Here is a 13,543-nt window from a genome sequence, read left to right as displayed (position 1 = left end):
AATCTCGAAGGGGGAAGAAACATGAAGGAATAAGAGGGAAAGGAAGGAAAGAAAAAGTAAAGAAAAGACAAAGGATTGCTCCCATGGCACTACCAAGTGTAGTAGACAAATTAGAAACGGCCAGCATCGCCAGTTTTCCATACCAGCAGAACGCTGAAAGTCGGTGTCTCCCCTAGGGTATATGAGAAGAAAGCAGCGAGATGCTCGTCGGTATTAATCACCAAGGGTATCTCGCCGCCACTGCCATCCTTCACAATGCCTTCGATCCTAACACAAGCCGCTCCTGGCAGCTTATCAGTCGCAGCTTGTCGTAGCTCCTGCACCGATTTGGAGCTCATAGTAGCTATCCATAACGGCTCGCTGGGGATAAAGGTCGATGATGGATGCGCTCGGAAATACACGGCGTATGCTGTCGATATTGGAGGATTATGGTGAAATAATTGCGCCGAGGAGTGTGTAGTGCCATATGGTGGAGCTACATATGCCTCGTTTAGGAAGCCCGTGCCGGCATCCGAATCCAATAACAATGACTGTCCAACCGTCGAGTCCAAGTGCACATTGGGGGCTTCTGCAGGATTGAATATTTGCGGAGTAGACAAGGGAGGGGCTTGCGGGCGTAGAGTGGCAGTGGGAGCATCTAAAGAACCCCCAACCACGTGCGAGGGCTGCAAAGATAGAGGTAAATATGGCGTTATAGCGCCACTGTCGGGACTCAATATAGCTTGAGGAGTATATGAGGCGTCAGATACATCGTCAAGTGCGCTTGGGGACAAGCCATCTCCCAGATCTATCTGACCAGCGGATAGTTGCGGGCCGAGTAGAAGGCCAGCATCATCATGGTTGGTGTCGAAACCATCAGTGAACTGGCTCATGTCTGATTCAATTCGGTCAGACTGTGTCTGCTTTTTCGGGCTTCTGCTAGCTCGATTGTCGCGTAGTCTTTTCAAGGTATCCCGGGATAATACGTCGAGAGCTTTGACTTTAAGACGATTACTCGGATCACTGTCTATGTCGTCCATAATCTTCTGGATCACATCTGACCGGCTACCCCATAGCCTTCTCAAGTCGTCCCATTGCTGAGGTGTAGGCGTGGAATCAAGTTTTGTGGTAAATCCCGCTTCGATCAGCACTTCGTTAAAAGCAATGCGGGCATCTCTTGCTTCTTGGGGATTCATTCCCAGTGCATTCTTGACTTCTGCTACACTCATTTTAGAATCCATAGAGCGCATCCTTTTCGCAATGTCTGTACAGATGACATCCAATGCGGCCTGCTTAGATTCCAATTCATCTTCGGGCGTCCACAGCTTGTGGTACAGCTCGGGTCTTATATGTAGAAGACGTGTCTTGGCAGCTTCCCATTTCTCAGATCCAGCAGATTTTTTTGCTGACGTCCATGGCCGTACAGATGTTTTGAAATGTAATACGGAGTGAACGATAGGTAGGCTTGTCCAGACCCAACTTGCTTCGAGCATCGTCAATCGTCATTTCCGAAGGAAACCGTACGATGGCTCCAGAGGCGTCCGTCTTGAACCGATTTCGTTTCTTCTTGTTCTTGTCAGCTTGGTTCTGCGCCGGCTCAGTAGCGTTCGTATCGTCGTCGTGTCCGATTCCAGGCGAGGGCGTGGAAAGAGGATGGTTTGATGGGCTCTCATCAGCGTCTTCAGCATCTGCCTCTCGCTCGTCTTCTCTCTCCACTCCCCGTTCCCCCTCGCCTTTCTGGCCATGCTTCAGAGACAAGGTACTATCATCCACATCTAGCAAAGCAGAAGATTCCAGATTCTCTGGTAGTTGAAGCTCATCGTTGGGGTTAGTAGCAGACGTATCGACAGCCTTTGCTTTTTCGTTATTAGGACCGCGAAACAACCACCTATTCTTGAGACGGAGCTTCATTATTTCATGCGGACCTGCATCAAAGCCTTCATCAACGAGTATCTTAATCATCTCGTTGGGAGAGAAGTTCTGCTCCCACAGCTCCTTGATCCGGCCTAGGAGCCGGTCATCTTGGCAGCGGCTTTTTGTTTTGAGTGGAAAGTCCCAGCGCCGGAACTGGGCCTGAAAGGCACGTCGACTATCGTCAAATGTCAGTTCCGCCATCCTGGCTACACTTTGCATCGCAGTCTCTCATATCAGCAATTAGAAGAAATATTTAGGTAGACGCTCAAACTTTGTCCGCATTGCGTAAAAATTGGACCATTCTATGGTGAGGCGTGGCGAGCATCGCAAGCATCATCTACTTTCACAGGGATTCGTCACCGTGCAAGATTGTACAGTTGGGCATACCTCGGTGTGAAGCCAAACCCGGTCTTCAGATAGTCCATGATGCGCTCTAGGGACCAGCCCTCGCGGATATATAGCCGGTGACATGTTTCTTTATGGCTCTCCCAATCGTAGCCCATGACTGGCATGTTTCTTTATGGCTCGCCCAATCGTAGCCCATGATTTGGCGACGAAGTGGTCGAGCACATGGTTGAGTTTGGGTGGAGAATGTTGTCAGATGAGTCCATCCAGGCGGCATGCAGCTTTAAGCTTTGCGGCGGTTAGTCATCTACAGTGCGATCTTTTACTGTCAAATATACACTGTACATCTGCTTCACTCCACACATTATAGCGATCAGGTACCTGTGACCCCACCCACATGATGTGCTTGATCCTGCAGCTTGGATCCTGATAGTCCACCAACCTATCAAGACATGTTCTAAATGGATTTGATATTTAGCAACTTCTCTATACGTTGCGCTATAAGTATTTATCCAAGCTATATAATCCAAATGAGGGGAAAAGAGAGAATTAAGCGCCACCACCCCAAAATCTTATGGTATAATGAGCTCCCGGCGAGCTAGCCTGGCATATAAGTGCAGCCATTGCCGCGTTCATTTGCTACTGGTCGACTCCTGAATTCTATTTAGACATTCTAATTGACCAGACTGGCCTCATCTCATTACAGCTCTACAGCCATGTCCATCGACAAGCTGTGGCTCCTGGGCGCAGGCTCGGTCACTGCATTGGCATATTTCGCAGTACGACTTGTACACCACCGTTCAAAGTATCGTGATCTGGTATGGCTTCTACTGGCCAGCATGTACAATCGCTGACAGCTTTATCTTGAGAGAAAAGGCTGCAAACTGACTAATCCGTTTAGCCATGCCCGCCACATTCGATGATTTGGGGCCATCTGAAGATCATTGGCGAGTACGTTCAGAAACTGCCCCGGGGATCACACTTGCAGTCAGTCGTCTCGGAGCTCAAAGCCGACTACGATCTCCCCGATGTCTTTTACATCGACCTCTGGCCACTTGGCCCGCAATTCATCTTCTGCCTCTCTCCCGAGGCCTGCGCTATCCCGACAACTGAGAACACGTTTGATATGCATGAAGAGGTCACCAAATTCTTAAAAGGTAACGTTGGCGCCAGTTTTATCGAAGGGACAAACGGACCTCTCTGGAAGCATCTGCATCAGACGCTCGCGCCTGGACTTACCCCAAGTATTATAAGAGGAAATCATGGCTCTATTATCGAGCAGGCCGCAGCTCTTCGCCGTCGCTTCTCGGATATAGCCGAGTCTGGCAAGGTTACTGATATACGCTGCGAGCTTGGCTACTATCCATTCCAAGTGATGGTAAAGATTCTCTTGAATGAAACGCTTAGCGCGCAAATCTACGACGACGTCAAGAGCGCCATCGACCTCCAGGGAAAAAACAATGCTACAAACAACCCGTTTGCGAAGTGGCGCATTGGCAGGGAAGCGAAGCAGCTGTGGACCCGTGTAGAGACGGCCATTGAGCCGAAAATAAGGGCTCGATTTACTGCCCTTGAACAGCAGGATGTTGCTCCAACCAAGAGCAGCGTCACATGCCTATTGGATAGGATGATGCTATCAGAGGTTCAAAGCGGACGTCCTTTAGGGGACAACATGTTGAGGATAATGCTCGACAAGTACAGAGGCTCCCCTCGTCATTTGTACATGTATGGGAATTTGCTAACATGTATATCGGCAGCGTGAATGGCTTATTGGCCGCGGGATATGGTACCACTTCGGATGCGTCAACGGTGAGATAGCCCCATAGTTTATTGTTGTCTCTTTGGAAAAAGTTGGTATCTAATGTTTGACTCCAGTACATATTGATGCTTCTCAGCGTGTTCCCAGATGCGCTTCAGAAGCTACGAGAGGAACACGACCGCGTCTTTGACAAGGACCATGACAAGACAGTCCAGATGCTGCAAGAGCAGCCTGGGCTCATCAATAATCTAGCATATACTACGGCGGTCGTCAACGAGACACTGAGACTATTCACCGTAGGCTTTAGTATTCGCGCGGCGCCATCTAGCATGTAAGCAACATCTTCTTTCCTACGCTTGCTTGGTTTCTAACAGAAAGAGTAGGCCGACCATGGAATACAAGGGGCGATCATATCCCCTGAAAGACCACCTCGTCTCCATTTCCCAGCAGACAATGCATTACGACTCCAAGTTCTTTGATGAGCCGACACTATTCAAGCCAGAGCGCTTCATGTCGGCAGAACCAAGCTTCCCCCGCAACGCATACCGGCCCTTTGAAAAGGGTCTGCGATCTTGTCTCGGCCAGCCGCTGGCCTTGGACGAGATGAAGATTCTGCTTGTCATGGTGGCGCGCTGGTTCGACTTTGAACTCCGAGACCACAATCCCTCGGAGAAGCCAAAATATTCGTATACCGACCTGGATACGAAGCTGGGCGACCATGCTATTCAGTCTTGGGCTTTTACGGCGGGGCCGGCTGGCAGAGTCATGATGAAGGTTACAGAGAGATTACAAACGGATTAGGGGACAAGGATTGATGCGAAATATCTGCCGCGAGTTCTTGTATCGTATGGCTTAAGAATATTCATATCATCACGTTGGTAGAGAAATGATAAAAGAATAGGGGCAGCCGTTGCCAAACACATCTGCAGGCTCTTTTACATTTCATCATTTATTTGTCGTATACAAGGAGCTTTACAGACCTGCATTTAGACGAGTGTAAATGATGAAATAGTGAATTACCAACATTCTCAACACTTGACCCTCTTTTAATGATAAATCTAAAACCAATATCTAATATTATAATTCTGATTTATTTCACACCGTTATACAGGGTAAAGCGCTGAGATCTCGACGCTAGCACCCCACACGGACTCGGCACCCATTGTGGGGAACCGAGGTCCACGGCTCCAGCGTCTTGGACCAGTAATCACACATCCGGTGAGCGTCGAGCATTACAGACGGCATCATCAGAATCTCATCTCATCCAAACCTTGTTCCGTCACAATTTTTACATCATCAAACGAATCTTCAATTAATATTCACCTCTCATCTTATCACCCAACTTTTTGCTGTTCAAACCTTAGACAACCGAGTGTCTCACACACTCAAGCCTCCCAACTTCAACACCACAAACTCCATCAACCTCACTCACAAAAAATGGCCCCCGATCTCCCTTCCAGCTACAACACCTTCACCCTCCCAACGCTCCTCTTCTCCCACCACCCAGCCTCCTCCTCGGCCGTCACGCCCGTCATCATCATCAAGCTCCACCGTCCCGCCGCCCACAATGGCTTCACCCAGGAAATGGCCCGGTCCCTCATCTCGGCCTTTAGCCTCGTCTCCTCGGACCCGCGCGTCCGCGCCATCGTCCTGACCTCGTCAGACCCCAAGAACAAGCTCTTCTGCGCGGGCATGGACTTCAACGCCGGCGGCGAGCAGAGCGCCAACGCAGACGTGCACCGCGACGAGGGCGGCCAGGTCAGCCTCGCCATGTACAACTGCACCAAGCCCGTCGTCGTGGCGCTCAACGGCTCCGCGGTGGGCGTCGGCATCACCATGACGCTGGCGGCCAACATCCGCGTCGCGAGCAGCGCCGCAAAGATTGGTTTCGTCTTTGGCCGCCGGGGCTTCTGCTTCGAGGCCTGCAGCAGCTTCTTCCTGCCGCGGCTGATTGGCACCTCCAAGGCGCTGCACCTGGCCACCACGGGCGGCGTCTATCCCGCCGGGCACAAGCTGCTCGACGGCTTGTTCAGCGAGATCGTCGACGCGGCCGAGGTGCTCCCCACGGCGCTGCGGATCGCGGACGAGGTTGCGGCCAATGTCAGCCTGGTGTCGGCGGCGGTGATGAAGAACCAGGTGTACCGCGCGCCGGCGACGCCAGAGGAGGCGCATCTCGTGGAGAGCAAGCTGTTTTACTCGCTTGTGAGGAGCGACGATGCCAAGGAGGGGATCCAGAGCTTTCTGCAGAAGAGGCAGCCCGAGTTCAAGGACACGATAGATGAGAATGCGCCGCCGGGGTATCCATGGTGGGCGCCGGTTGATGTTCGATCAAGGTCGAAGCTGTGAGACGGGGGTTACGATGTATTAGCAGTGTCGAATAAGTTTCACGAGACTCTTACTAGAGCATAAACGTTGTAATGAAATATCAAGCTTTTTGGGATCATGTAAGAGAGCGTGTCAATTGACTCCAAGTTCGTCGCAGTAATCACTAAAGATTCTAGCTATATATCCCACCATCTTTCACCAAGATGCATGTATTCTATATTATTTCCCTGTTCATATAAAAAAGCTCAAACAAAGCCTCCAATCTCACTAAAAACCTACAATGACACCTTTCTCATCCCGCCAACCCACCCACCCTTCTCCAAATCTCAGTGTAACCCAACCCGCCTCACATGTTAAAAAAAGAGACAGACCATCAACCGATCCAAGATCATCGCTGTGCCCCTGGTGATCGATCCCTCTTTTAGGCACAAACGATCTTGATTCGCGCCAACCTTGTAGCGAATCACATTGTCGCAAGCTATCTAATGCACGGCGCGTTGGTATTCATGCTGTATAACAACGAGGCCGTCACCAGCGATAAACAAGACATGATAAAGTAGCCCCCAACAGATAAACAAACAAGGCAGCGGCAACACTTATGCATGCGGACATGCATATGATAAAGTACCCAGTAAGCAAACATCAAAACAAACAAGTAAACAAACAACACAAACATCACAATCTATACATCACACATGCACAAGTCAACATCACAGCAATTCATTGAAACATTCTCAGTAAAAGTGATTCTGAAACTTGTTCGTATTTCGCACCACGTAAAAAGTCTAACTACATGTCCCTAACAAAAGACCTTGCGGATGAACCTCTCCTCTATGGTAAATATCCCAACCTCGGCCCCCAAAAAAAAGTTGATTAAAAACCTTTTTCACTCTCCAGAAAATATCTCGTGCGTTTAGACGCATTACGAGAGTGGTTCCGTCGAAAAATCCCGAACAAGTTTCTCTCAATCCGTTGGGGAACAGAAAAGTTATGCCCCAAGGAATATCTCTTTTTTTTTTGTCTTGTGTGTTTCTTATTATTTGTTTCTTATATTTTGCTTGGGGTCTTTCTCAAAAAAAAGGAGTGGATTCATGGTTTGTATTTTCCAAATGTTTCTCCTTGAGTAACTCTCCAAAGCCCGGGTTTGCCCCTGTGGTAAAATGCGTATATCCTCCTGTATGCAATTCGTAAAAGTCCAAAAATGGAGTGCAGAATAGAAAAAAAGTGAAATTCGTCAAGACTCAAAATCATTTCCGTTTTGAGTGATCAGAGAGAAAAAGAAATAAAAAGTCAAACATATCTTCCGCCCAATGCTTGGTAACCATGTCCCAATGGTTGTTGATTTCCCGTAACGCCTTGCAGAAGACCAAAAATTCTCAATTGTGTTTCGCGTGAAAAAGAGCAAAAAAAAAAAAAAAAAGAAAAGAAAAAAGGTAATCACGGCATTGCCGGATGCTGCGTTTTGCCTGGGGTCTGTTGCTCCCCGACCGCAACTCAAGAGCCGTGAAAAGATATGGAAAAAAAGAGCAAAAAAATCATAAACTTTGAGGCGGCGGTAGTGTCCGACATCCTCGACCTCGCTGGTGATATGTGTCGCTAAAATTGATTGGTTGACCAAGGTGAGAGGTAAAAAGGTTGTATATGTACATGTAATCGTATTTAGCACTTCGCTCCCTGGTAACAGTATTGTTTGTTACTCGGATTAAATTGAATCCCAAAAGTAGGTGGATGGATTCATGGTTGTTTAGTTTGGGTCGTTGTATAGCATGGAGGCTGGAATGTGCTGCTGACAGCGGCCTATGATCGCCTGGCCAGCTTAAGAAGGCGGGTTCGCAGCCACAGGATAAAGGCCGTCCACAGGCTGTTTGTCCTGCGTTTAGCCGTCTTACTCCGCGAGGGGGCCTGGAACTGCTCGTCCGCGGCACGGTCACCACCATTGAGGGGCTCCGACTCGTTCTTCTCGCGGACGCTGGACGAGTTCCTGGCGCTGGAGAGCGTGCTGGTGTGTCCAAAGCTGGTTTTGCGCTTCGAGGCCTGCGCGCGCTCCGTCTTCTGCGCCTCCTTTGCGTCGGCGCGCTCCCGCTTGCGGATCTGCTCCCGGGCGTACTTTTCTTCCTTTTCGCGCTCCTTGGCCTCGAACTTGCGACGGGCCTCGCGGACCTGCTCCTGGCGGCTGACGGTGTCCATTTCGCTGCGCGAGCGAAGGCGGAAGCCGTTGACGTCGAGCGACGTGCGGAAGGGGGAGATGGGCGACGTGGAGGTGATGGGATTGGAAGCCGACTTCTGCTGGGTGGTGGAGATGAGCAGAGGCACGGCGGCGGCGGCGGCAGAGGAGGAGGAGGCGTCGTTTGCGGACGGATTCACAGCTTGCGTGAGACGTTGCACAGAAGGGCCCGAGTTGGAGCGCGTGGTGCTGATCTTGACCGAGGACGGGCCATCCGAGCTGCTGCGCTGGCTGCCAGAGAGCGACGGGCGGTCGGCCGGCTTGGAGTTTGAGTTTGAGTTGGGCGAGTTGGAGCGCAGGCTGGACGAGTACGAGAGCTTCTTGGTGGCGGTGGCAGCAGGCGAGACGGGCTCGGTCTGGCCAAAGCACAGCGAGGCGGGCGAGGCCAGCGGCTCGTGCTCGTCGCCGTCGCCGTCGCCGTCGCTCTCGGCAATGGCGCCGCCCAGGTCGCGCTGCTGCGGCAGGCCGTCGACCGACGACACCGAGTTGGCGTACGAGTGCAGCGGCGGCGTCGACGTCCGGGGCATCTGCTGGAAGGGGTGGACAAAGGAGCCGACGCGGTTGGGCGTGGGCTTGGTGGAGGCGCCGGCGCTGGTCGAGCGAGTGTGCGAGCCCGAGAAGGTGTTTGCGCGGCCCAGGCCAGGAGGGCTGACCAGCTCGCCGCTGAAGCTGACGTCGCGCGACAGCGACAGCTTTGCCTTTGCCTTTGTGCCGGCGGCTGGCGCAGGTGCGTAGGAGCCGTACGTGTTTCGTCGGTTCTCGGTGGTCAGGTCGTCCAGGTCGCGCGATCCAAAGTCGAAGGAGCCGTACTCGACGTCGGGCGTCGTGGCCACGGGCTGGTCGTCCCAGCCGCGGTTGAGGTCCAGCGAGTTGCGCTCCGAGTGCTGTGAGTGGACGTGGTGCAGTCTCTTGAGGATGGGCTTGACGACGATGCGGCTGCGCGACTTGGTGAGCTTGCCGTGGCCGCTTAGGCTCGACGGCTGCGGTTGTAATGAGACCATGTTGTGTGTGTGTGTGAATATGTGTGAGCGTGGATGTGATTAAAGGATGAAGAGAATTAATTATAAAAGGAAGAGGAGTGAGGGTGATACAGATACGCAATGCTGTTGTGGCTTGCTTGCGTATGCGTATACGTATAAGAGAGAGAGGCTATAACGGGAAGTAGACGAAGAAGATTGATGGCTTCGAATATGCTTCCTTCTGGGTTCTTGTTTTAAGTTTCGGAATTTCGAACAGCGCCCACTTTCCACTTTCTCAACGAGCCCCCTGTCGATGCACAAGATTCGTTTCGTCTGTAGTCTCTACCTACACCGACTGCAAGCCATCGTTGCCGTGGTTCCTCCTGCGTGCAGTTATGGATATGCGGGATGGGGTTTGAAGGAGGGAGTTACACGGCCACCGACTGTGAGACTCCACCAGACGCATGCATTGGGCGCAGAAGAGACGTACCCCGAGGCAAGGCAGAGAGGACCGAACCAAAGCAACCAGGTGGGAATTAATAGTATCGCGACAGGGTTTATTTAAAAAAGGAGGAAAACGGGGCCGCTGTGCAAGGGAAAGGGGGGGGGCAGGTATATGATGGTATAGTCGAGAGAGGAACTGGCGAGGATTAATACACCCAGACACAAGTAGGTGAAGCCGAAGATGGGCGTCCGGGGGGGGCCCAGCGCCTCTATGTACACAATTTGGCACTACAGGCGGTGCTAGGCAGGGCACTAAAGCCCGCTGGATGCGGCGAGCTGTAGGCGGGCCGGTTGGCCTGGAACAGCGCCTGGGCGCCCAAACAAGAAAGACGTCGTTGGTGGGCCGGGGGTCTCGCGATTACGGCCGGTGCTTGCGGCGCATGGGGCCCCAAGGGCGGTGTTGGCTGGGCGCGGTGGCAACAAGTTTTGGAGGAGCTGGCTTCGGCCAGATACTTTGGAAAAATGTCTCGTACGGAGGAATAGACGCAGCCTGAGTCGCAAAACGCCGCGAAAACGGATCTTGTGGCTTGACAAGAAAAAAAAATTCTTTTTGCTAGATTTTCTTTTGCTTCTATTCCGTCATTGTTGTTGCACAGTATATACAAAACGGTATTTTGGCTGGACGCGATGAACAAGGCAGATGCCAGTTTAATTAATCAGACGGATTGGTTCAATTAATTTACCCCAAAGATCCTTCCCAGCCTCCCGCCAGTACGAGGATAGCAATCCGATACGAGTATAAACCACATAAAAAAAAACACACAAGGTCCATGTGGAATATACCGCGGCACGTGGACGCGACAACAAGCGGCGAGCCCAGCGAGGCCCGGCCGGGGTTGCGGCTTCGACAACGTTTCCAGACGTTCCGCAAACCCTTGACCGTGGACCGGCGATGCTCATCGATGGAATGATAGCTCATCGTTTTTTTTTTTCTTTGGCTTGTGTCTGTACTTGGTACTGTATCCTTGTGGGGAGCGCAGGGGAGGGGATCCGAATTAAAAGAAGAAAAAAACCGGGGGCAGACGCTATTTCCATCGACGAGATTGAAATTTGTTCCGCGCCGTAATATTACTCGCTGCGCGCCGTGAAATTGCACTGCACCATCCGTACTCTGCTGTACCGCCGGCCATGGGTACATGTACTTTCTGTAACGAGCGCTATATGGGCATTGGCATTGGGTTTAATATTAACCAAGCGCCCAGCAGCGTCATTTATTAGATTCGACGGGCAATAAAACCCACGGAGCTGTGCTCGAGTCCGAAATCAAAGAACGACAAATTACCGCACTTCTCTTTTCGTTTGTCTTTTAGAGTTCTTGGTTCGTGCCAAAAGACATCCGGTGTCAAAAAGTTGTCTCGGCCCGCATCTCTTCAATTTGCTTTATTTCTCTCACTCACCGTCGACCCGAGGCGTTCTTGTGCCCCACGCTTAGATGGGATTGGGGGCGTTTTTCTGGGCACTTTACTTGTGACTTTACGGAAGGCATATAGACGCCAACTATCTTCATCTTTCCTTGCTTTTTCTTGCTTTAACCCCTCTTTTTCGCTTCTTTACTCATGCTTGTGATGGACAACTCAGACGAGCGCACAACAAAATACATTCCCAAAACCTGCAGCTCCGGAAAGGCGGTCATGATGCATACATCTCTTCCCCCCCCCTGCTCTCTTTATGTCTCTCTCGGTTTATTGGGAGTTGCGGGTCGCCGAGCTGCAACTAGTCCCATGTACTTGGTACCCTCCAGGACGGGCGACGGCGGCAGCGCGGAATGCAGGCCTTCTGATCCCGGACTCCGTACTGGGTACCGCTAGGCCTGTCCAGTGTGCTTTATTGGATGCTCCGTATTAATTAACCATTGCAAAGGGCCTCTTGGTTGTTTCTTGTGCGAGAATCAATAAAATGAAGGAATGATGCCGCTTCCCCGTTGACTGCTGCTGCTGCTATGCTGCGGCTAGTATTAATGAGAGGGGAGTTTAGCGCCCCATGCGAGTATATGCGCAGAGAAAGAGGCCAAGCAGCAGCAGCACCAGCGCCGAAATGAGAAGGAAGAGGAAATGAGACAGGTGAGTGAATGAATGAATGATTCATGGCGAGGTCCATCAGCATCAGCATCAGCATCAGCATCAGCACCATCACCGCCTATTCCAAAATGCCGGCTGGTGCCTGGCAAAGCTGTCCTTTGCTGCAGGACGCATGCATGCACGCAGCGCATCGCATCAAAGTCATGACGCGATGGATTGATTGCATCGAATTGAATGCAAGAGAGGCAAAGAACCCATGAGGCGATACATACGAAAAGTACCTGCCTTACATTGGATGCCAAAGCTCGAATTTGCGCCGGTGGTTGATATCCACCAATCCCCGCTTGCGCCCTCGTCTTGTTTACTTGTGTTGCTCTGCTCAGTTCATGGCCCAACCAACGTAGCATTGCAGCAGCAGCTCGTGTCCTGCAACTCTGCAAACTCACCGGCCCGTCTCTTCTCTTGCCCTTCTGCTCTGCTGCCGTTACCGAGCATTCACTCTCGTGCGTTGCGCCACGCCTGCTAGCCGGATGCACCTCCCAGGGCACGACAGAACCGATCGCCAGTCCACGGACGCTCATTGGCGTCTTGGCGAACCTCGCTGGAGCAGAAACGCCCTGCAGCTTCTGCAGCAGCACGAGCTGGGGGCAGGCAAGGGGGACAGAGAGACTGAGAGACAAGAGACTGAGACCGACCGACCGCCTCCAGCTGCTCCAATGGACCCGCGCCCGTGCAGCTGTTCTGCTGCCAGTGCGGTGAGCGAGTTGAGGGAGCCTCTGGGGATCACGAGATGGGCCTCGTAAGCGCTCTCTGCTGCAAGACAGGCTGCACGCAATGTCCCCCGCGGGTATGTGTTTTGCACAGCATTAGAGTGCAAGCAGCGTGCAAACATGCCTACAATTCTCGCTGTAATATAGAAAGCCTGTCTCGGTTGAATGCGACAGAAAGAGCACCATGAGGAATTCTACCCTGCCTGCTCTGGAACAGAGGGAGAGGCAGCGTCCAAATCCGGCAAGTCAGCCAGCCCAGCCCAGCCAGAGCTCAAACTCGAGCGGAAAAGAAAACAGAGAGCCCTGTTCGATATGGCGGTAAATGATCTGCATCTTCATCCTGAAGCTGTGCCTGGATTTGCATCGCTGTGTACATTGTATGCTTGTATGCTTGTTGCATGTAATGCATGTATGTACCGATGTACCTCGAAATGGCAGCAGCACCGCCGCTGACCCGGGGTCAAAGTGACATGACACGACATGGGGTCCAACTGAAGAGGCAAATGTCACCTTCTGCCACCGCCTTTCCATCTTATCCCCATGCCGAGGGGGAGGGGAAAAGGATTTCGCCTACCGCCACCACGATGGGGCTGGCTGCGATAAGAATAGGGACAGCAAACAGGCAGAGAGAGCGAATGACAGCTGCGACAAGAGGTGCTTGTCCCCTATTTGGCCCCCCCCCGGCATGCTGCTGTCATTGCTGCTGCTACTACAGCTAATTTTGTTAGTAGATAGTCCATATATGC

At 51.8% G+C, this 13,543-nt stretch overlaps 5 protein-coding genes across 5 annotated transcripts; 2 read left to right on the top strand and 3 right to left on the bottom strand.

Moving 5' to 3' along the window:
- Positions 1-110: 110 nt before the first annotated feature.
- On the bottom strand, positions 111-1,208 carry TrAtP1_006365 (uncharacterized protein; the record flags this gene model as incomplete). Its single annotated transcript, XM_066113096.1, has 1 exon — positions 111-1,208. One exon carries the CDS (start codon positions 1,206-1,208, stop codon positions 111-113), a length of 1,098 nt encoding a protein of 365 aa, XP_065969182.1.
- A 154-nt stretch (positions 1,209-1,362) lies between these two features.
- TrAtP1_006364 (uncharacterized protein) lies at positions 1,363-2,405 on the bottom strand (the record flags this gene model as incomplete). Its single annotated transcript, XM_014082970.2, has 2 exons — positions 1,363-2,068; positions 2,281-2,405. 2 exons carry the CDS (start codon positions 2,403-2,405, stop codon positions 1,363-1,365), a joined length of 831 nt encoding a protein of 276 aa, XP_013938445.2.
- Positions 2,406-2,730: 325 nt separating this feature from the next.
- Positions 2,731-4,798, top strand: TrAtP1_006363 (uncharacterized protein; the record flags this gene model as incomplete). The annotated part of the gene is made up of 5 exons (XM_014082969.2): positions 2,731-3,056; positions 3,140-3,933; positions 3,996-4,047; positions 4,114-4,328; positions 4,381-4,798. Exons 1-5 carry the CDS (start codon positions 2,955-2,957, stop codon positions 4,796-4,798), a joined length of 1,581 nt encoding a protein of 526 aa, XP_013938444.2. The 5' UTR covers positions 2,731-2,954.
- A 402-nt stretch (positions 4,799-5,200) lies between these two features.
- On the top strand, positions 5,201-6,548 carry TrAtP1_006362 (uncharacterized protein). Its single transcript, XM_014082968.2, has one exon. It carries the CDS (start codon positions 5,435-5,437, stop codon positions 6,341-6,343), a length of 909 nt encoding a protein of 302 aa, XP_013938443.1. The 5' UTR covers positions 5,201-5,434; the 3' UTR covers positions 6,344-6,548.
- Positions 6,549-7,055: 507 nt separating this feature from the next.
- Positions 7,056-10,165, bottom strand: TrAtP1_006361 (uncharacterized protein). Its single transcript, XM_014082967.2, has one exon. The coding sequence runs from the start codon at positions 9,545-9,547 to the stop codon at positions 8,120-8,122; it is 1,428 nt and encodes a 475-aa protein (XP_013938442.1). The 5' UTR covers positions 9,548-10,165; the 3' UTR covers positions 7,056-8,119.
- Positions 10,166-13,543: the final 3,378 nt, after the last annotated feature.

This window comes from Trichoderma atroviride, chromosome 3 (genome assembly GCF_020647795.1).
Source record: "Trichoderma atroviride chromosome 3, complete sequence".
In the NCBI taxonomy this organism is placed as follows: Eukaryota; Fungi; Ascomycota; class Sordariomycetes; order Hypocreales; family Hypocreaceae; genus Trichoderma; species Trichoderma atroviride.
Note: the sequence above shows the minus strand (reverse complement) of the source record. Positions and strands in the feature narration are given on the sequence as shown.

Coding starts and splice junctions, on each gene's coding strand:
- TrAtP1_006362 (XM_014082968.2), top strand. CDS start 5,435: ATGGCCCCCGATCTCCCTTCCAGCTACAACACCTTCACCCTCCCAACG.
- TrAtP1_006361 (XM_014082967.2), bottom strand. CDS start 9,547: ATGGTCTCATTACAACCGCAGCCGTCGAGCCTAAGCGGCCACGGCAAG.